Below are 24,777 nucleotides of genomic sequence, written 5' to 3'. Positions count from 1 at the left end.
AGTACAGAACTGAAAAAAATACCATAATAGAACTAAGATAGATTTAAGTTTAGATTAGGACAACGAAAAAAGACAGTTGCTGGGTGCAGTGGCTCACAGAGGTTGCCACTCCCAGCTACTCAGGAGGTTGAGGCAGGAAGATTGCTTGAGGCCGTAAGTTTGAGACTAGGCTGAGCAATATAGCAAGACTTTGTCTCTAAAACAAAAAATATAATCTGGGTGCAGTGGCCCTTGCCTGTAGTTCCAGCTACCTGGGAGGCTAAAGCAAGAGAACTGCCTGAGCCCAGGCGTTTTGAGGCTATAGTGAGCTATTATCAGACCACTGGGCTCCAGCCTCGATAACAAAGCAAGAAGACCCTGTCTTGTTAGCGAGGATGGGGAGAAAGAGAGACAGAAATAAATAAAGGATAAGTCAGATGAAAACAATACAGAATAAAGTATTAGGAGACCAAAGGATACAACATCCAGAAAGTGACAAAACAAAGACAGAAGATGGAAAGATAAACAATGGGGCAGAGGCAATTATGTGAGGAGATAAAGTCAAAAAATTGTTACAAATGAATGAAATGCATGAATGTACAGATCCAAGAGCACTCCAGACCACAAGCAAGGTAAATATAGAGAAATCATACCTGCACACATCACTCTGAAACTGCAAGAGTCAAAGCAAGGCCCAAAATCTTAAAAATAATTTTTAAAATTACTGGTAATTTTTAAAAGCCAGATTACCTTCAAAGAAGCAACAGACTGATACCTCTATACCAACAATGTTCTCAAGAAAATAAAATGGCAAGCTAGACTTCTGTGCTTCCAAACCCAGCAAGAATATTTTTCAACAGTGAAAGGAAACAGAACTTTTCTAATAATTGACACTTGAAAGAATTTGTCACAACAGACTTGCATGAATGGAAAACTATAAAAAAACCTCTTTAAAATTATGAGAATATTTTATTCTACCTTAATTTATTTGGACAACTTGAATGACACATAAAATTTAACTTAAACTACAAATAAAATTGGCCCTAGAAAGTAAAAACTTGAACAGACCCAAGACTGAGGAAGAAAATAAGAATATATTATTCAAGACCGACACAACACTCTTCTCCTTCCCTCAAAAACACTCAAAACTTTCAAGTAACATACATTAAACTTCCTAGAATATTAAATATAGCAACAGCTATCTAATACAGTTAAGTCCAGATAGGTAAAAAAATAAGTCTCCATGTGTGGCACAGCCATTCATGCAGCTGTCTAAACTAGAAACTATCCTCTACTCTCGCTGCCAGTTACCACTTCCGCTCACTTTTTCTCCAAATCATCATTGTTCAAATACGTCCTCTGGTGAACTCTGAAGATGGGGAAGCCAGGGTCTACATTCTGGCTCCGCCGCTTCAGCTACGTGACCTTGGGTAAGTTCTATTATTGAGCCTTCATTATCTGTAAAACACAGATAATGGCACCTCATGGGGTTGTGAGAATTATTTGAGATAATGCATGTAGACAGCTTGGCATTGTGCCCAGAACTTCAATTTTAGTTCATTATTATTGCTTCTGTTGATATTATTATCATTATTACATAATCAACACCATCGCTGGTTTCAATTGCAATACTAGGACAAGATGGCTACACCACTATTTCAGCATGTATATTTCTACCTTACGAAAGGGCCAGGAGTAATATTGGTATTTTAGCTTCAATGAAACTAAATGTTTAATATCCTTCACATAAAAAAAAAACCTCAAACATATATTTTATTTAATATTTTTAAATAATTTTCTTTAAAAAGCTATTATTCTATTAAAATACAAAATGAATAAACTATACTGAATATTAAAATAAACATAAAAACAAAATAATAATCATTTTATAAGTATGCCCTTAAGAATTGACAACACTGGGTCACAAGTGTATTTCTATACTAAAAGTTTCAACTCTTAACATGCTGACTCTACCTTATTTAAAAGAAAGAAAATGAGATGACACACATTTGCATTTTCAAATAATCCGCTTCTTGTTTGATGCTTATGGAGATGCTTTTTTACTTTGTTTTTTCTTTTTTTTTTTTGAGAAGAAGTGCAGTTGTACGTCAAGCTGTATTTTTGTTTCAAAGAAAACATTTCCGGCAGCACTTACCTTTGTTAGTTTCCTCATTTAGAGGGATTCAAATGCAGAATTACCTGTTATCAGTAGACACCAATGTTCCTAGTCTACTTATCTGGAAAGCCGTGGTGTCATTTGTACAACAGAAATTCTGTTTTGCTGACTGATATTTCTCTTCCTCTTAGGGACAATGTGGTACTGGAAGAATTTTTTCACATCAGTACACCTTTCTGTTATTGATTTTTAACTTTGATCCACAGCAGTTGGAGCAAACTGTATCATTTCAATCCTGTTTGATTTAATGATCAACTGCTTTATGGCCTAGCTGATGCTCTATCCTGAAGAATATTCCATGTATAGTGGAGAATAATATGTATTTTGTTGTTCTTCGGTGGAGTATTTAGGTCTACTTGGCTCATAGCATTGGTAGTCAAATCTTCTATTTCCTTGATGACCTTCTGTCTAGAAGATTCCAACCATTATCACAAGTGGGGTACTGAGTCTCCAACTGTGATTGCTGAATTGTCTATTTCTCCCTTCATTTTTAGCAGTTTTTGCTTCATGTATGTCGAGGCTCTGTTGTGAGGTGCATACATGTTTGCAACTGTTATACCTTCCTGATGAATTGACACTTTCATCATTAGAAAATGTCCCTGCTTACCACTAATAACTTTTTAATTTTAAAGTCCCTTTTGATATTGACAGCAACTCCAGCATTCTGATGTCTGTTATTTGCATGATATATCTTTTCCTATCCTTCCACTTTCGATAGATCTGTGTCTTGGATCTAAAGTGAGCGCCAGTGTAAACAGTACAGAGACAGATCTTGTTTCTTTAATCTAGTCTGACAATCTCTGCCTTTTGATTGGACTGTTCAATCTATTCACATTATTGATATTATTGACATCGCTGGATTTATGCCTGCGATTTAACTTTGTTTTCTGGACGTCTTGGTCTGTTTCTTTGTTGTTGCTGTTGTTGTTCCTCTACTTCTCCTTTAACATTCTTTTACATTAAGTGAATATTTTCAAACATATTATTTATGACTTTTTCACTTACACGGATTTTTGCTTATTTCCTTTGAAGTAGCTCTAGCACTTACCTCACATCTTCAGAGTGTGATGTGGCAACATTATGCCTATATAGCTCTATTTTCCTTTTTCCCCTTTTTGGTATAACTGTTACACGTATTTATAAATGTTACAGTTCAAAAATACACTGCTGGCATTACTTAACTATGCCTTTCAAAGACTCCACTAAGAAAATCGAGTATACACTTAAGAATATTTGCCAAAAAAAAATAAAAAAAGAATATTTGCTATATTAACCTTCCTATTTGCCTTTTCAATTAAGCACTTTGCCTGACTCCTGACAGGCACTTCACAGAAAGAGGTAAGAACAATTTTGCAACTCAAGACAGGTCCTCTTTGGCTATGACATAGCTGGGTTAGCACAAAAGGTAACAGAAAAGTGACAACTGATGTGTCATGAAATAAATTCATTTTCTATTTTTACAACTTGCTCTAATGTTAATAGTATGGTTTGTACAAAAGTGGCCGAACGCTGAAAGATGAAAATCTGAATGTTGCTAACAAGATAGCTGACAGTGATGAGTAAACCAAATACACACTATCGCTCATCCAAAATGCTTGGGACCAGAAGTGTTTCGGATTTCTGACTTTTTCCCCCCAGATTTTGGAATATTGCATTATACTTAGCGGTTACTACTCCGAAAATCTGAAATCTGAAATACTCCAATCAGCATTTCTTTTGAGCATCATATTAGTGCTCAAAAAGTTTCAAACTTTGAAGCATTTTAGATTTCAGATTTTCAGGTTAGGAATATTCACCCTGTTTTCTAACGTATTTTTACAGGTTTAAGAAAATCACTTTGTAGAAGGTTGATTCAGCCTTCAACTAAAACACTGGCCAGGTTTACAGAATAACAGTCATATTTCTCTGCCCTGAGTCTTTCAAATTTATATTCTCTTGCTCCATTTTCATGAGAAGATTCCAAAGATTTCAGTGATTTTTTTTTTTAAGAAAGTTCTAGGATCTCTAAATTTCGGATTAGTGTCCAGTCAGTGTTATGTCTCTCTCTCATGAGAGTATACAGTAGTTGAATCCACAAGAATATAGTATGATAATGATTTTTCCAACCAATGTGTGCTGTGGACCACTCCACTAACTAGATAAATATTCAGGAATTTTGCAAGCTGCAACCATTTGGTAGGTTGAAATCAACCATGGTGGGGAGTATTTGCACCACTTTGAAAAATGCTACAAATTGTTATCTTCCTTCCCAGCCGCCCCTCAAAGTCTGGCCCAGCTAGTTTACCAGCATACCAAGGACCTTACATCAGTAAGAAAAGCTTAAATCCAGGGCAATACAGTCTGTTACCAAGACAGGGAAATGTGAACGCCTCTTGATAAACATTTCCACCACCAGGACATTTGAACTGTAGTGTTAACACCGGAAACCTGGAATCCTCAATTCACAACCTCTCACCAGGTTTACAAAGGTGTTGTTATGATATTACAAATTAGCTACACTGAGAATAGTCTTAGTCTTCCTGATTCAACGATGTCATAAGAAACGCTTCATCTGGAGTTGTTCACAGTCTCTATTCAAGGTTAAAGAAGGAAGCTTTTATTTTTGTTACAGCGACACACACAAACTATTTGTATATATCACTGCACCAGATAATTTAATATGATGGAAGAAACAATTTACTTCAGAAAAGCAATCTAGATTACACATCTAACCACACTTAAGAAATAAAAGAAAGCAATAATGAACACTGTGTACAAATCCTGCCTGTAAAGGACTCCATCCTTTCTGACCCCTCCAACATCCATCATCATTGATTCAATACGCATTTGTCAAATGCCAACTACATGCACTAGTAACTGTAGTTAAGTGCTGCACTATGACTGTAGGCAAAACTCTAAGGGGAAAATGAGAGGAGACCCCGGCAGAGGTGAGAGGGTGAGGGTGAGCAGCAGTAGGTTGCATCTGTTACCAAGTTTTTTTCTTCACATGTTAACAGTTATTAAATAGCTAACCACATGCTGTGGGGTGGGCCTGCTGAAATAAACACACGACTCCAGGCCAAAAACTCAGTGACATTTCCCTCCCGTTCCGCTCCTCCTTTGCAGTGGGCTGGACTCCCACGGTGTCTGCCCCTCCGGTTCCAGCAGTCCATCTCCCACCACAGATGAGGCCATGCATGAATGTTGCCACATACACTTGTTCCCATTGTGATGCTCTTGCTTCCTCTTCCTGCCCTTTCCCACTCATCCACAGACTCTAATTTGCTACTTCCAACTGTTATCTTAAATAAAATAATTTTATACCCCATGCTTGGTATTCAGGGAAAAATTCTAAGATCTATCCTTCAAAGTTTGATAAATTTCCTGTGTACAGCACAGCCCCATAAAATACAGTGAAACAATAAAAGGTGTTATTTTATGGTGAAACAATAAAAGGTATTCTTTCACAGTGAAAAAATTAGAGAACATCCTATTTTTGGTTAAATGATACTTTGTTATTTCCACGCTTTGCTCTTTACATTTTTAAAATTCATTTTCTAGACTTGCCTAGTTCTTTATCTGTCTTCAATTTATCTGCCTTCCCCCATTTTTATTTTCTACTATTTCTCCCTGCAAATTATATTCTTCATCTTTATGCAACATGTCTGCTCTCTTCTCTAAGGAAACATGAGAACAAGTCTCCATGAGGGCAAAATATATATACAAGCTTGCCTCTTTCTTTCTTTTTGGTCCTACATAGAGAATACAGTAGCAAACCTGGAGGAAAGCCTAAACAGATAAAGAGCAACACATATTATCCTTATAAGTCACCCTGTGGCATTACCCCGTGGTGTTATTTATACAGAAAATGCTGCCACATATGGCATGAAGTCAGTTACCTCAGAAGCAAAGTGAAACAAACAAAACCTGGGATATATTCCCCTTATACCGATCTTATATATTTCCCCTTATTCCCCTTATACCAATCTTCTATGAATCCCCAAATGAGCCTCTCAGATAAGATTCACTCCTTTGTTTTTCACAGTCTTCAGGGATGCTGTCAAAGCAGCTCAAATCCCCATGCCATGACCTTAATTACTTTCTCTCTCTTGTCAAAAAATGTAGCAGTGGACATAAATATGTATTTAATATAACGTAAGACAAATTTTAAAAAACATTTTAATCTCTGTAAAATCAGGATGCATCTTCTAATCAATTATAAGACCACTGTGTCATAACTTAATTGGCAGTGACTTTTCTCCTTGCTAAAGGATGCATAAAATCATTGTGCATCTTGCAATCAATAGCATTTTGAAGTCAATGAAATATGCTCAAAGTATGCACAAGAATGTGAGTCTAACTATGACTCATCCTATAAAACTAAAATCAGGTTAGCTACTTAAGTCTCTAATTTAATAAATGGCTCAACAGACGGTCGTAAGTAACACTGTTAGGAAATATTGAGAATTTTTGCCTTTCATATTTCATAAGGAGCAATGTTTTGTGATTCTAACTTAAACACAATAAGGACAGGATATTTGAAGACATTTATTTTACATTAGTGTACTACAAAATGCTTTGTTTATATCATTATGCAAATCATCTTTTATAAAGCTGGCAGTCTATCTGTGAAAGGCAATGATCTCTTGGGATTTGGCATTTTTAAATCTCAAAATATTGACATGGCATTTTAAATCTCAAAATATTGACAATATAAAAGTATCATGGTTAGCACATGATACCTTTAACTTATGCAAATGACACAAATAATTAAAATAATAGTAATTTATCTGTAATTCAAGCTCACAGCATTCACTGTCTATTATACTAAGAGAATATACTTCGTAAGGCATGAATATTTAAATTTGAAATTTTAATAGTAAAATAAGGAGATGAGTTTCTTTTCCAAAAAATAAAAAATCTGTTGCTGTTTTCTCAAGGGAAATTTGTTAGGCACTGCTGCCAGTCTACCTCATGAATTTCTACTCAACCCATTCAGGATTTATGATGATCTGGGTAGGAGCTGGGTTAAAGCTTGTGGGCTCCTTTAGGGCTTAGACTTTTTCTTTCCTATTTATTTCTCAGTGCTAAAAAAAAAAAAAAAAAAAATGCTGATGCATAATAATTTATTAAATAAATTATGAGAGTTACAAGGAGAAAATATGATAATTTTTAGGGCATTTAATATTAAGGGAGTAGGAACTACAAATACTGTCATTTAAAATAAACCTCTATTAAACACGTTCATTAAAATACATTATTTCCTAATAATTAAGAAACCCAAAGACCATAACTGGTTAAAAAATACACTAGTTAGCATCAATATAATATTAAAATAATAAAACTGCATTCCTTTAAAACACTCTATCATTCAGACATCTCACCAAAATACTACACTAGCCTTTCCACTAGCCGTATCAATATGAGCTTTCACTTTGCAAAGTGTCAATACCTTTCTAAGGTAAGCCTATCAAATTTTGTTTTATTGTACAAATGTTCTCCCAGTTTTAAAACATTTTCATCTTATCTTTTATAATATTGACATTCTGCATTTTAATTTATAAAATACACCCAACTTTTCTGCTATACCACCTAAATTTCAGTGTTACATGGGAAGGACTCTGTCTTCCCTAATTAGAAGAATATGTTCTTGTACTTTCTTAATTATACTCAGCAGAAGTTTTAAGGAAGAGAGTGTCATTGGCAATAAAGCACTGCCTTATTAACATAAAATATTTATTCAAAATTAGCCTTCATTTAAAAAAATGTTATATGTGGTAATTAAAATTGTTTTAAATGAGAGTCAGTATTTTTCACCCCTTGGAAACTCATTCATGTTATTTTCAAAAAATATTATTATAATTTTTTTATAATATTATAAAATGAATAAAACTATTATTCATTTTTTTTAATGTAGAAAAGTAGGCAAGAAAGGAGCATTTTTACTGACACACTGATCCAGTGGAGTGCCATTCTCACTTCTGACTTAGTCTCATTTTAGAGAGGAACCTAACTTCTCTCAAGCTTCCCCAGATAAGAGAAGGGTACTTCAGGGCATAAACTGTGCCTATGTTAACAAAAACCCCACTTATCAACTGACTTTTCAGAGCAAATATGAATATCATTCAGTATCACTATAACAGATTTCCTTGCTATATTTCTTAACCCATATAAGCTACCTATATACAATTAGGCCCTCTTACACTTATATAGATGGTAATATTCACAGAAATTATTTAAAAAATAAAAATGTTCTAGGGCTGAAGTATATAATGTAAGAGTGATGCCACTGTTGCTGAAAAGAAATTATTGGTAATGACAGTGGCAACTGTAGGTTTTTATTGTGAGAGAGAGAATAATGTAAAAAAAATCATAATGCAAAGCTGACGTAAAATCTCTACCTTTTTCTATGGCCATTGTCTGAATCCTAACTACTTTATTCTGGATCATTCTAACATTTTTGTAGGTGACTGCTATCATAATCTCATCATTCAAAAGAGTAAGTTAGAACAGAAAGATAACCAGAAACCAGAAATTCAACTACCACTGTAACACAGATCTTATCCACTTATACCAGGGAATACTATCAGAACAGCACAGTCAAGACGTGGGCTTAATTTTCCTCATGTACTTTCTGGTTGCACTCCCTTGGGTTGAGTTATTTAACATCATTCAACTTCAGCTTCTTCATCATGGCAAAATGATTAATTTACTTACAAAATGCTCAATTTCTAACATAAAATCTATTAGTACTTTATATCACATTCTCAGAAAATTCTGATTACACAATATTCAAAAACAGAAGAAATAATTTTGAATATCCTAAATGGTTTAAAAAAAAAATTAACATCTACAATTCAGTGAGAAATTACTAAAAATAAATAAGATTCCCATCCATGTGGGGAAAAAAGTTTCAAACATGATTTAGGGTCGAGGGGAAGGTCAGAGAAGAAACCAGCAAATAAAAGAATGAAACAAATATAAACTTGTTTATGATACATCTAAAGCAATACTTATTTTTTTTTTTTTTTTTTTGAGACCGAGTTTCACCCTTGTTACCCAGGCTGGAGTGCAATGGCGCGATCTCGGCTCACCGCAACCTCCGCCTCCTGGGCTCAGGCAATTCTCCTGCCTCAGCCTCCTGAGTAGCTGGGATTACAGGCACGTGCCACCATGCCCAGCTAATTTTTTGCACTTTTTAGTAGAGACGGGGTTTCACCATGTTGACCAGGATGGTCTCGATCTCTCGACCTCGTGATCCACCCGCCTCGGCCTCCCAAAGTGCTGGGATTACAGGCTTGAGCCACCGCGCCCGGCTCTAAAGCAATACTTATAAGGAAATTAACAGCTTCAAGGGATTCCAACAGAGCAGAATAAAGACTTAAAAATGAATGAGCATTGCAAGCTAAGAAATTTGAATAATAGAATAAACCAAAAGAAAAAGACAGGAAAAGACAATAAAGAACAAAATTTAATGAAACTAAAAAGGATGAAACAAGAGAGTATCATGAAAATCAGATGTTGGCAGAATAAAAAGAAAGTAAAACATAGAAAGCTGGCAACACTAATCAAGAAAATGAGGAAAGGCACAAATGAATGATAGAAGCAATAAAAAATAGACAACTACACGCCAAATACCATGACTGATTTTTTTTGCCAATAGATGTGATTGCTTAGATAAGATGAATACATTATAAGAAAATACAACTTCCAAAAACTGAAGAGAAAATGGAATGTTTGGATAATTTCTTATTGTTAAGTACACTGAATTGGGAGTTAAAAGCCTACCCTGCAGTTCCTCCCGAAAGTCAAACTATGTTCTAAGACTTGCCTACAAAGGTACGATTCTAATATTAAACAAATAGCTCCATAGGAATCAGAAGCACATAGTCCTCAGATCGTCTTATCAAACTAGTATAACCTTAAAATCAGGCAAAGAAAACTAGAAAAAATAAATAAAAATATAGACCAATGTCTTGAACATAGACTCAAAATTCTTCAATAAAATGTTAACAAATCAAATCTAGCAGTGATTAAAATTAAACATCATGACTAAATTGGTTTAAAGACATGTATGTCAGATTTAAACATCAGAATAAAAGAATAAAAGATATAATAAGATCATCTTTACATACAAACAAAATATATGTGATAAGAATAAAAATTCATTTATGATTTTTAAAAAGAATTTCAACAAATAAAAAACAGAGAATAACACCTTTAAGCAACCAAAAACTATAGACTATCTTCCCACACACACACACACACACAAAATCATAAGCATTTTCTTTAAAATCAGGAACAAGTCTAGGATGCCAATGCTACTGATCTCTGTTGGCATTCTACTGGAGATGACTGAGCAAGACAAGAAAAATAAATAAAAGAAACAATGATTTCAAAATGAAGAAACAAAACTTTCACTATTCCCAGTTGATATGACAAGAAAATCTAAAAACACCAGCAGACAATGTTCACATTTTCACCAGCCAAGTAGCTGGATATAAAATAAATATTCAAAAATATAATGCATTCTTATTTGCCAGGAGCTAGAAAACAATTTTACAAAATAAATCATTAAAATAGCCAAAATACTTAATTCTAAAAAATAGAGCAAAAAACCATTAAAGATTCATAATGAAGAAAATTATTAGACAGTAAAGAAAACACAGGTATCAGAAATAACAATCTTTTTGAATAGGTCTTTTTAAAAACTGTGAAGATGGTCAGTTTGCCCCAGATTCAATGAAACTCAAACAAAATTCCACCAAGTTTTTTAAAAACCTAATTCTAAATTTCAAATAAATGAGCAAGGAACTAGAAATAGTCAAAATATTCCTGAAGGCAAATAACACAAGGAATCTGCCCTACTGTACATAGAGCATACTGTTTATTGTACACTGTATGCAAAGACAATGAAGTGGTAATCAACACACTGTGATATTAGCACATGGGTAAACAAATTAACAGAACAGAGTGCTAAGAAACAAACCCATACAAAAATGAAAAATTAATATGAAACTGTAAAAGAAAAACATACTAAATGTTTCGGGGACATTTAACAATATTAGCAATGGTTATCCGTTTGAGAAAAAAAAGAAACTTAAATCCTAACTCGCGCTACATTAAAAAACTAAATACGTTATTTTAAAAATGAACAACTCCAGATTGATTTTTAATCTGAAATGTGAAAGTCTTTTAGGAGAAAATATAGAAAATAAATATATATATACACACATAGAGTGTAGTAGAGAAGAATTTAAGACAAATAAAAATACAATGAATCACAAAAGCAAGAAATTAATAGGTTGCAGTATTAAAACCAAGAGCTTCTATTCACTAAGTCACTTTAAATAAAGTATAAAATTAAGCTGAAAAATAAACCACATAAAATGAATAAAGATATTTATTCAAAATATATTAAGAAAAAGACAAAGAATTCAATTTTTACAAAATGGACAAACAATGCTAGCAAGCATTTCAGTAAGAGGGAATACAAATGAAGACATGTTTGATATTATTAAATTAAATGAGCAGGAGGCCATTTGCCTGAGGCTGTCTCCTTACCTTGAGTTAAGACCTAACAAACTACAACCTAATTTAGAGTATTTTTTTGTAACGAATAGCTACTTTTTATCCAATCCCAGGCAGCCAACTGATCAGCTCATGCCCAAATAAGGCAATTGCTTCATCACACCCTACCCAAATAAGGCAGATGCCTAGTTGCAGCCAATCAGGTAATTTCTCAGTTTGCTTCCACTTTCAGCCCTATGCAAGCTTACTGCTCAGGCTGCTCAGCACAGCTCTCTGAACCTCTTCTGGTTCTGAAAGATGCCTGATTCATGAAGCATTCTTTGTTTAAATAAAATCTGTTAAACTTCTTGTGTCTAAAGTTTTTCTTTTAACAATAGTAATCAGGGAAACAAAAATCAAAGCAGAATAAAAGAGTATTTAGCATCTATTCAATTAGAAAAAAAATTTAAAAGACTAAAAATACCATGTACTTGATAGCACAAAATGAATTCTTGAACACTGATGGTAGGAATGCAAAAAGTTTCCCAAAAAGACTCTGGAAAACAATATAGCATCATTTTGTAGAGCTCAGCATCCACATTCCCTATATATGAGTTTTCCCTAGAAAACTCACACATGGGCACCAGGATATAAAAATATTTATACCTGCATTGTTTATGACAGCAAAAGGTGGAAATAACTTAAATCTATCAGAAGAATGGGCCAACAGTTTCATACAGTGCAATATTATTACAACAAAAAGTAACAGCTCTGTGCAACAGCATGGGTGCATCTTAGAAACAACATTAAGTGAAAAAAGCTGCAGAAGACTATGTATAATTTCATTTCATCTAAAAGTTCAAACTCAGACACAACTAGAAAATATATCATTTGGGGATACATACTTTTATGACATAATTGTTTTTTAAAAGGACTGAAATGATGAATACAAAACTGAGGACAGTAAAATCTCTACATTAGAGGCAATGGGGTGAATTGCCCATCAGCATGTGGATGGATACAATGGTACTGGCAACATTGCCGTTCTTAAATTGAGTGTAAGAATCAGAGACTACCATGTCATTCTTATGGTTTGTATTTTAATATGCTACATATATTAACTTATATCTGTCAAGCATTATATGATACAAGTTTAAAACAAGGTATTAAAATTAAAGCTTGAGACAGCACATAAAAGCTCTCCTAATCGACCTACTTATTTCTTCCCAGTTAATTTTAATCATATTCCATTACCACACCTGTGACAGTCACTATTTCATTTAAATCCCACTAAATAATTTTAAAAATAATGTCACACACAATGCATGTTAGGAATCAGGAGACAGCATTGTAAGGAAAAACATAATGACATTATGGAGAATTGTGTGAATGTTACATCCTTATATTTATCCCCAAATTGATTAAAATCAAAATAAATTAAAGTCACCTGATTTTCATTTGAAAGCAGAGAAAAAGAATAAGACATTAACACAATTTAGTGCATTTCTTTATTCTATTGGTGTATGACAGGCAAAGTCAGTTTATTTGCTTCCATATTACATTAAACAGATTTAACTCTCTTTAAATGTTTAAAATACAGGAGGAAATGTCTTTTTTAATATATTTATGAGCAAGTTGCTTTTAAGACCCTACTACTATGCTAGATACTTCTGAAAATAAATTAGCTACTTGTCCTAATAATTACAACAAAGAGGGAAAGGGAAAAAGAGCCTCATATAAGTTAAAGACCACATAACCTACAATGGAGGCAAAGCCTTAGAACTATAAGCAGCGTTTAAAAAAAAATTTTTTTAAGCCAACGTGGTTAAACTTAGAGGGTGAGAAAACCCCAAGTACATCAGAAAAACAATGTAAGAGATCTATCATAGATGACTTACCATAATCTAAAATGAATGACTGTATTTTTAAAGTATATTCTTTGATGGAAGAAATGAATTTCCTTTAAAATAAAATAGGTAACAACAAAAGGTTTGAAAATTCTCAATACCTCTGTTACTCAAAGACTTCTTTTTCATGTGGTTAAAGAGAAACTGATATTATTCATTACTTACATTTGAAAGAGAAAACTATTTTATTTTTAATTTGCCCAGAATTTCTATATAAAAATGAAAGCCAGGTAGTAATTCTATGCAGTGAACTGCATAGAACAACGCTCACTTGGTACTCATCCTAGCTCTTAAATAAATGCAGCCTGCCAACTGTAGCCCAATCCATTATTCTGAACCTCATTATCCAATTTCTCTTTCTAGAACCTTTGTTCCATTTCCTCCTTACTATCAGGCATTTAGTCCACTGTTCTGAAAACTCTTTGCCAAAGAAGTAACAAGGAAAAAAAAAGACAAGCTTATATTTACTTTGCTACTTGAAACAGCTCTAAACCATGACTAGATGTTAAAAAAAAAAAAAAAAAAAAAAAAAAAGGCTGGCTCTAGACAAAGAAAACTTTAAAATTATGGCCTCTTATAACCCAAGTGTCATAAATGCCTTAGGCATTTAGGAAGAAACCTTCAGTCAAGGCTTTAAAGGGACACCATGACCATGCATGGAGACATCTCTACTCTTCCTATCCTTGCTTTTCTGAAAGAATGTCATTAGAGGGTCAGATATACATGGCCCTTCCAAAGCTCCCATGGAAGGAGTGTGGGGTGAAGAGAAGGAAGACGTGAGGGGTGCTACAAAGCACCCCATAAATGTTAAGACCAACCCCAAACTACCTTGGAGGCTTCACAGGCTGGGCCAAGGGATTGAGAACTGGGATGGCAAGAAATTATTTACCCTACAGATACCTACTCAGCAGTCTAACTAGATTTAGAAGCTATTTTTTTGTAAAAAGGCTTTCCATTGGAATCCTAATTAGCAAAATTACTCTGTCAAAACAGTCTACTGTAATTTGTAGATAAAACAAGACAAAATAAATAATAAATCATGGACTATAAATGTCATAAAGAGAACTTTATCTTCTCACAATATTAAAAGCACATAATTTTGTTTATTAATCGATAGTGTAAACACTATTCATCTCACTACCTGATCATCCCTACGTGGTCTTCTGCATTGCATCTATTTTTTAAATATTATTTGGAAAGATAGTCAATTGTTTTCTATAGTAAAAACCAAGTTTTCCTTTCAAGTTCTAATTTTAATACAAACTTATACCCATTGTAGCTAGTAAAATAATACAAAGGCATATAAATGAGTGGGCCATCTTCCCTTGCTCCTCTTCCCACTACTATACACATATCTATGCATAAATCCTTTCCAATATTGTCCAATCTCATAGAAGCCTCTGTGTGTGTACGCATACACATACACACATCTACTTGCATATACACTTGACTCTGTTAGTTTTCTCAAAAAAATAGGATGTTTTGCACGTACACTGCAATGTTTTTCTTATTTGATAAGTCATCACCATCAACTAAAGTAATTAAGATTTTTTCAAAGCTGCATATCCCAAAATATGAGTATATTAAAAATTATTCAACCATTCTTCCACTGACTAGTATTCAGGCTGTTATAGTTGTCTTAGGTTTTTGGCACCACAAAAAAAGAAAAAAAACTGCATCACATGAACACACACATGAAGACACATGCATGGACATAGCCAACCGTGTCTCTTGTATTGGTACTTTCACTGCTATAGGACAGTCTCAAACAGGACTTTCCAAAGAGCTACAATAACCTTTCATACTTCTACCAGTCATACATTAATATGTGGGAAACAGTTACAGAATATGTTATGTAACTAAAATGTTTCCTAAAGCAAAGTCCATAAAATTTTAAGTATCAATAAGTTCAAAGGGATTTCTAATTTTGTGATGTCTATATTGATTTATTTAATAAGGCTGCATTTATGAAGTATATGTACAGGCATCACTGCAAGAATAGTTTATATTCAAGCTGACTTTACCTTTTTTTGAAACTTCTGCCCCATTAAGTTCTTTTTGTGCTTCTTCAATTTTGTCTAAGAAAAACAGAAAAAATTATAAATTACCTTAGACAAGAATACAGTAAAGCAAACATGCTACTCTTAAACAGTGTCAGATACATAGTAATAAATATGTGTTGAATAAATCATGAAACACGTGTATAAACTGGTAAAGGATGTATTTCCTTTTAAATTGATAATTTTAATCATTTCTTAGTCACAAGGACTACTTCCAATTAATAAATATTTCCATAATGCAAATAATGAGTGTACTTTAAATACCAAACTACAGCTTTAAAAGTTTAGTAATCTAATACAAGTATCTAAAAATAATACTATCTTTACATACAGAGTACCTAATAGGGATTTAGAGCTGTACCTAATAGGGATTTAGAGATATAACAAATGCCTACTAGTTTAGAAACAACCAGACTAAGCAGAACTAAGACCTAAGACAGAAGACAGAAAAGGATGGAAAAACAGAGGCAAGGATGAGCTGAAATGTGGCATGGCAGAAAGTGTCTATCCCTTGCTGGCGGCACAGGGCTGGCAGCATCTATGAAGTACGAGGGAGGGCAGGGATTAAAGAGATTAAAGAGATACTATATACAACTGACTGCAGAACTGTTACACGTGTACACAGTTTTGCCAAACAGATGTAACCCAGGAGCAATAACTAACAGAGCTGGGAGCAGTGCCTCGGTCCTGCTCTTCCTCGATCTGGGGCTCTGGGGACACCTGGATTTTGTAAATATATACACGTTCTACTTCAATAGCAATTAATTTAAATTTTATAAGGATATACATACTTCATGACATGGGCAGTCATCAATTCCAAATTTAACACACTGGTCTAGGTACTTATTAAAATGGTGAAAAGAACAAATTCCCAGGGTACTATTTTGTACTGAATTGAAGACAATATTGGTAATTATATAACATTTTAGATATCCAAAATATGAAAGCACAAATAAGTGCATCAGCCTCAGAAATTGTCTCCAGTGCTGACCCTACCACTGCTCACCGGCCGTGGAAGATATAACCTCCAACATGGTATCCTACCCCAAATAAATAAGAGTCAGACACCACACACCATGGGCCCTTCAAACTATGATCTACCTACCTCTCTCCCTACCTTGCCAGAAAAGGCAAAAAATTCAGAGAACCTTCTATTTACAGATCAAACGTCCTTCGACTGCATATTGATCCAACCTGCCAAGGCAACATGCAAGCCGCAGAACAAAGCAAGCCAGCTAGTTTGAAATATGAGGCATTACATCTCAGTAACAGTCAAAAATAACTAAATTCTCATCCTGAAAAATTAATTGCCCACAGCAATGTCCTATTTGCTTCCTGCAAATTACCAGATCTAGAATATAATTTGAGAGTACTACAGGCAATCTTTAGAATAAGACAATTTTTCTGATTTACAAACTTTACTGATTTCTCATGAAACGATGAGTGAAGCTGAAAACAGTCCTGGAAAAAGCACACATTAAATGCAGAAACTGGATCTTGTGTTCAGTGGTAGTTTTGCTTCAAAGAGAAAAATACAGAATGCTTGCATGAAATCTATATTAACACAGCATAAGCCATCAAAGGCTAAGGCCCCCTTTTACAAAATGAAATACATGAATTACTTGTAGATATTTGAACCATAAATAAACAAATCACATAATATATAGTACTTGAAAAACATCTAAAATAAGTTTTATTACCAAAGCACTGTTATTTCTATTGCCAGTAGTTCACCCAAACTTAAGAATCATAAATAATATATATGTATTATATATTCACAGTAGTAACAACTGTGCTTAATAGCTTATGTGCACATAATTTTGCATTATATAATAAAAACCACTTTTTCTTAACAGAGTCAACTGTGGCTTAAAGCAAAGAAAACTCATGATTAACGAACACTTAACAGAATAGCTGCTATTTAGTTAACTGAAGTCTGGCCACTTTCTGTTTGTACTTCAACATAACAAAACTCTTAACAAAAATAACCTGATCATATTTGCTTACAAAATACTAGTCTCCATTTTTAGAATTTTCAGTCAAGTTACCTTTTTATCTTGACAATCACTGTATATAAATTTAGACAATTGATTTAGGACATCTACTACCTTAACTATAATAAGCACCTCCTGAAATACTTCTACCTATAGCTCCAGGTCAATAGGTAAACAATCTCCAATTTGCTTCTAACAGCCATTATAAAAGCTTTTGCTTTGGGCAAGTTTTATTAAAATTCCTGTTTATATTTAGCCTGTTTTCATAATTCTCCTGGTAAATACGATGTGTTTTAAAGACACTCTCCAAAATTACAGAGAAAGTAGTCATTTATTATATGCTCTTAATTAATTCATACAAGACAATTTACTGATATTGAAAGCATTATTTACATTTTTTTCACCATGACACAGAAAAAATATATTTTTACATTTCAACCCATAACACACATACATATATATTATGCATACATGTAATTCAGAAACAAATCTCTCCACACTCTACTTTCTATTCTTTCCTTTTAAAAAGGAAAAATTCTGCCCCTATCACAACTACATTAATTTTGGAACTCTCCGCTGGACTGTAAATCTTCTACACCTAGAAGTTCACCAATATAAGAGGCAATTTTGAACACATCCTTTTCGCCAAACCTTTACCAAGGATAACACTTCCCAGCAATCACATCTCTCGTGTTAAGTGTCAATTTGGGGAAGGGGAAGCAAAGGGGAGAAAAAAGGTATCTTAGATTCTGAGACATCCCATAACATGCCCTCCCCACCATCACTGAGATATGGGTTAACAATTGCACAAAGAACTACATACTCAGAAATAAATCATAGTTTCTCTGTTGCTGGTACCTAAAAATAAAAGTAGATACACAAACAAAAAGACTACTCATACCATATCAGTAAATCTGAAGCCAGTAATATGCATTCGTACTATAATGAGTTCTTACCATAACTAAATTAACACGTAATCTTAATTTATTCCATTTTCACATTAAATATACTTGAAGGAGTTGTCGCTTGGAAAAAAAATCCCAGCAAACACATGAATGGATCCCCAGTCTTTAAGATCCAGAGAGGCCAGTGGCTAAAAGAGCAATAGGCTAGAAGAGAAGTAACTAATAGCATAGATTACATTTTTGTTTTGTAACTATTATAAACGTATACATTTTTACAGTTTTTCTTTCTTCTCCTTTAAAACACAGAAACTGTTAATGACAAAGGCTAAGAACTATCTTGTATGATATCTTAAATAAATTTAAAATTTTGTTTGTGTAAGAAAATGATGTAAAAATATCTCATTTTCATCATTCACAAATAATCACAAAAGAAGTCTCTGTATTAGTTTAACACAATCGAAATCACTGAACTAAAGAAAAAAGTCCTAGAGCCCTTAAGAAATAATATTCTTTCTTATAGGGCTTCTGGAAGAAGAGTAAATCATTAAAAACAAATCATTTATAAAAATTAAATAATCTTAAAATAACGATTTACAGTAAGCCCTTGCTCTCTGGCCATTCTTCAGTCTATGCTAAAGTATGTGGAGGAGTCTCTCTCACCAACTCGAGGCCTGAATCTCACTCCCCAAGAGCCTTGGGATCTCATGCAACACAGGTTAGGGGACCAGCCCACTAAGCCGTTAGGATTTGGTTCAATGAATGCTGTGTTTTTACTGTACTGAATGCCTGCTCTGTGTCAGATATAATGTGAAGAGTTACAGGGACAAAGGTATCAGGCTCTCCCAGAGGGGTTTCTATTTTACCGTATCCTCACAATCATTTTACTATCAACTTGATGGTAAATAAGGCTCAAACTCCCCTGTGTGGTTAAAAGGTTCTTTAGCGTAGTTCTTTGTGAAATTGTTAATCCAGATCCCAGTGATTGTGGGGAGGGCATGCTGGGGGGATGTCTCAGAATCTAAGATATAATTTTTTTTCCTTTCTCCCCCTCCCCCAAATCAAGACTTGATGGTGAGAGATGTGATCTAGTTACCTCTTTGCCTCTTCCATTCTCTCTTCAAGATCAGCCACAGTCAAGTCCAGGCTCAACCAGAGCCTGGTACTTAACAGCACTCTGTCCTCTTCTCTGAAGGCGCCTCCCACACCATCTCTTCTCTGCACGGCATCCTTTCAAGATGGGGCTTCTCTGGGCAAACTTCCCCAACGCCCTTGTCCAAAGCCCATCATTCTGTCCTCTGTACCACCAATAAACATTGTGCATAGAACCCACAGAACTGTGTCTCTATAGCTGCATAGCTCGTGATCATCAGTGATAATGGCAATTAGGTGGAGCTGAGTGGTTTACCGATCACAGAAACACTGACAGGACAGTAACTTGCCAAATGACACAGAACCTGCATTCTGAAAAGAGAAAGAGAAAAAAGCACGAACACACAAACTGAAAACTGGCACTGGGTGGTTTCGCTTAAGAATCCAGCACGTTAGCATCTTTAACATTATAAATGATTTCAACATTTGGGAAGCTGTATCAGTACACTAAAAGCACTCGAGTCAACTATTACTCCCTTAAATCTAGAAGAGATCTGAATCCATCTCACTTCTGTTAGCTCATCCTTCTGCCTCGCTGTTCCGCTGGGCAGCACCACATAGCTTCTGCGCTAGCACCTGTACATACTCAGCCTTATAAACCCACACTGGTAACATTTTATGAAGTAGATCCTAATGAACTGCAAAAGGCACCTCTGTTTACTGAAAGATGTACCATCTGATTGAAAAAAGATCACCATATGTAACTGTACTATTTTTACTACTGAATAAAGCATGATTCCTACTTCCTCTCATTATACGCCAATACAAGCGCCTTACTCTTACTGTGAACTGTAACTGGTATTTCAACAGCACTAAATGACAATGGCATAAAATTAAAATTGTATCCAGCACACACAATCATTTATACATGCTCTTCTAAGTGAAGATTATTCCTAGTCTTCACAAGTCCTTAGTTTACTTACTAAGTAAAACCACCTTTACAAACAACCCACTTTAACCTACATGTTTCACATCTTGAATACCTCTGAACTTACCTTTCTTTGAGGAAGATGACACACTGTTATAATGCTGAAAATGACAGTCTAGACTAGCAGTATTTCAAACAAAAACATTGCCTACAGTAAATGAAAAAGAAAGCAAAGACTCATCTCTGTGCTAAAATCCTAGAAAAACATACAATTACCCAAACTGATCCAGAATGAGGAAAGCTTGATCAGAAGAACCAGCACTGATAAAGCTGAGAAAGCTGCCACATCATTACACATTAATTAGCTTTTTAAAAAGGTTCCAGACCGAGAGAATTTTATTATCAACTTCCTTCAAATTTTAGAGAATAGTGCATGTCCTGAACTGCTCCAGAGCCCAGGATAACACAGAAGGCGTTCTACATCATTTTATACAACTGCCACGCCTCAGATACCAGACCCAGCCAGAGGGGCAGAAAAACCAGCACCACACGTGAACATGAACACAGCATTAACAATCTGTATCGAGAAGCACATTCACAGAAAATAAGAAGCGAAGCTACTTCAATATTCAGAAGCCACATACCATAATTTATCACAGCAACAGGACAAGGAAGGGGAGTAAAGATAAGTTAAATAATGTCCCAGATGAACTTGATTAAATCACATTATCTTTAATGTTTCAAAAAACCCTTAATATTAAATAGAAAAGGATATTCTTCATCATACTAACCAACCACGCTGCCTGTTCCCCCACAGCTCCGGTAGGGAGCCTTCCCTGACACGTCCCGCAAACTCCTCTGGGCCCCTGATGCTCTTTTCTCACCCCTAGAGCAGTAATGGTCCTCACAGCATATTCTGGAGTCTGCTTGCTTGCTTTCCACATTAAACTGTATCTTACTCAACAGAGTGCATAGTTGCCAGGGTCACTAGACCCTTGACCCATAATTGTCCAATAAATGAACTGCTATTGCGGTATTACTGCAGCATTTTTATTCATAATAACTTGGCAGGAATTCTATATACAAAACAATATGGAGCTGGTTAAACAAATGCTTAAATATTTCTATACAAGAGAATATTGTTTAGCCATTAAATGTATTTTTAAAAATACTTACTGATGGAAAATGCTAAACATATTATGTAAAAAAAAGACCTGATTTTAAACATTTTGTGCCCTGAAGATGAATGTGCAGAAATGTACAGACACACACACACACACACACGACAAGCATATACACTCATATGTGTATGAGGAAGGCCCAACTGGATAACTGGGGGCAGTGCATTAACAGACAGTTTTCATTTTACCATTTATATTTTCTCCAATTACTAAAGTACCTAAAATAAATATATAACATAAACTATTTAAATTCAATAAAACCTAACAATGTGCTCAATTATCTTTTTAAGAAAATGCTAGCTATAAGTTCTAAATTGCAAACTTCCAGATCAGAAAACTACAGAATAACTCCTAAAACATGGAACCATTCATCCACAGAGTTCATTAGGCCCAGAATATATTCATTAGCTCTTGCGTGCCAGCACTAAAGATACTCGAAGATGAACAACCTTGCATGCAGGAACTTAGAGAAGTAAACAAGCAATTCCTAGCCATGCAGTAATGGTGTGACTATATCCACAGAGTAAAGGGCATTCAGGTAGGGGGGCATTAGGGTTTGGAAAGGCAATGAGGCAAGTTTATTGAGCACTCAAAGCAATTTAAATACATGAATCTAGAGAGAGCAGATTCTAGTGGTACAGAGTTCGGGAGCCACTTTCTTACATAACTAGTAGTTTAAACCATAGCCTAGAGTTGGTAGAAGCAAAAATAGAGCTTTCTATGGAAAAAATTTGACCACGGGTATCAAGATCTTAGAAAATTGTATCTTTTAGTAGAGTTATTCAGTCTACACTGAGACTATGAAAGAAGTGAAACAAATGCTACTTATCAGAGTGCTTTTCATGACAGACAAAAACTGAACAATCAGTAGTACCTGGGATATAGAAGGTGCTCAAAGAATATTTGTTGAATGAATGAATATTTAAGAAATGGTTAAATTATGGTACCTGTATACGACAGAATATTACAGAGCCATGATCCTGTAGGTTTCTAGGAGGACATACTGAATCAGCTACTCCAGGAATGACACCCCAGACTGTATACATTTTAAAAGCTTTGACAAAGGGTTCTGTTGGTTTAATTATTCTTCAATTAAGGCAGAATGGGAGGTAATTCCAACTTTATATGATCAAGCAGAGGAAAAGAAACCCAAAAAAGAGGCAAAAAAGGAGTGGTTGGAAAAAAATTAGGAGAACGAAGTATTTTGGCCACAGAAGTGAAGACAGCAGCATTTCAGTGTCGAATCAGCAGAGGATGCAAACGGTAAGGACTGAAAAAGCTTTCCGTGAATGGAGCGATTCAGAGGCTACGGCTGGTGTTTCCCGAAGCATGTAGGGAATGGGAAAGCCCGGAGGAAGTGGGCTGAGGAAGTGATGGGACAGGCCGGAGGGGAGAAGGAAAGGAGCTTGATTTGTTTTGTTCTTCCAAGAAGTTTATAGGCCCAGTGGGAGGAGCCAATAAAAGAAGAGTGAAAATACAGGAGAGAATAAGAGGTGTCGGGGGCAAGGTTTTGGAGAAAGCACAGCAGAGCATCAGGAGTCCAGGAGGAGCATTGCTTTAAAACGGGAAGACCCAAGGCTGTTCTCTGAGGCCACAGGGAAGGAGAAGAGGGCAGAAGGCATGTCGGGTGAATGAAACATCTGCTAGCGGAAAGGATGAATTTAAGGCAATACATAGCCAACTGCCTCCCTATACTGAGGTTAAGAGACACTGTTGCCTACAAAGAAAAAGGGGTTTAGTGAGTGTGTAAGAGGCCACAGAGACTGATGAAAACACGGCAAAGTCACTGATGAGAACACAGGAGCCGACCAAGTGTGAGGACAAATAAAAGCCCTGCTCAACAGCAACTAGGAAATCTGTGAATGTGCAAATCCATGCATTTTTAGTGTTTCCAATCTGCACAGCAGTTTCATCTACTCTTACAAAGTTTGGCAACTTGGATGAAGAAGTGGAGAAGGAACGCCGTATTTGGATTTTTCCAAGAGGAAAGACGGAAAAGTTCAGTGAGATGAAGGTGCTAGAGAGGAGTTCATCTGATGGACCAAATATGCGAGATGGATAGAGGACAGAAAGGCAGTGTGAAGAGTGACACTGGTACCAAGAGCAGATGGCTGAACAGGAGGGGGGAGCTGGGAGTCTGAGTGCCCAGAGATAGAGGGAGCTGCAGGCTGTAATTGATTTCTAGGTAATGGTTCAAGGGTTTTTAGAAGATCCAGAGTGGTTATGGATAAAATAGAGTAGAGATAAAAGTTAAATGGACATGAATAATGTCTACCCTAGTGTAATAATGAGCTGTGGAACAGCAAAGATGATTAGGAACAAAACATCCTATAATAAAATTTAAAATGTAAAATGTGTCATCTTGCTATACTTTTATGGCCTGCCCTTTGTAAAATTGTTCACTTATCCTTTTCAGAAAGCATGCTTCCATTGTGATACTGAAAAAACCTTTTAAAAGTTCAAAGAGAAAATTAGGTATGAGGTCCATTATGCTTTCAAAATTATAGATCAACCAAATGTTGTGTTTCCTCTTTAAGAAAACCATCTTGATATCAAAACAGACCATGAAAATAACAAAATGTACACAGACACAAAACAAATATATTACACTGAGCCTAAGGATTTTATATTATTTTGTTTCTTAAAATAGCTAATTATTTATACATACAACATATATCAATCACCCGGTTTCATTTGGCAGCCTTGATCTGAGAACTGTGTGAGACCACCGCTCGTGAACTGCACTTTTCGTAGTGGGGGAAAGAAGTTTCTCCTTATACTAAATATCTTTTTACCCGTAAAGAATGCCAGGAAGTGCACGGTCTTTTATGGGTGAGCACATATTTGCTAAGAAGTAAAAATAAAAGCAAACTCCCAAAGTCTCCTTCCCAAAACCTCACGCTACGTCAGAGCCCACAGCGGCCCAGGTGAGAGAGGACGAGCTAGAAGTCCAAAAGCAGCTTCTTCAGATAGGTGTCAAATCCACTTAGCCCAAGGATGATTTTCTTAGCGTCACCCTTTTAGCTCCGGCTCTGATGACCCTTTATGCATCCCCTAAAACAGTAGAAC

The 24,777-nt window shown here is 35.2% G+C and overlaps 1 protein-coding gene across 4 annotated transcripts in view; it reads right to left on the bottom strand.

The window, feature by feature from the left end:
* HIVEP1 (HIVEP zinc finger 1) overlaps positions 1-24,777 on the bottom strand; it is a 145,401-nt gene that overhangs the window by 52,656 nt on the left and 67,968 nt on the right. For all 4 annotated transcript variants that reach the window (XM_074398435.1, XM_074398436.1, XM_074398437.1 and 1 more), the window contains exon 3: positions 15,576-15,629. In XM_074398435.1, the coding sequence (XP_074254536.1) occupies positions 15,576-15,629 (54 nt within the window). The remainder of the gene's footprint in view (positions 1-15,575; positions 15,630-24,777) is intronic.

This window comes from Saimiri boliviensis, chromosome 4, assembly GCF_048565385.1.
Source record: "Saimiri boliviensis isolate mSaiBol1 chromosome 4, mSaiBol1.pri, whole genome shotgun sequence".
Classification (NCBI taxonomy): Eukaryota; Metazoa; Chordata; class Mammalia; order Primates; family Cebidae; genus Saimiri; species Saimiri boliviensis.
The sequence above is the reverse complement of the archived record's forward strand: the minus strand, read 5'-3'. Positions and strand labels throughout refer to the sequence as shown.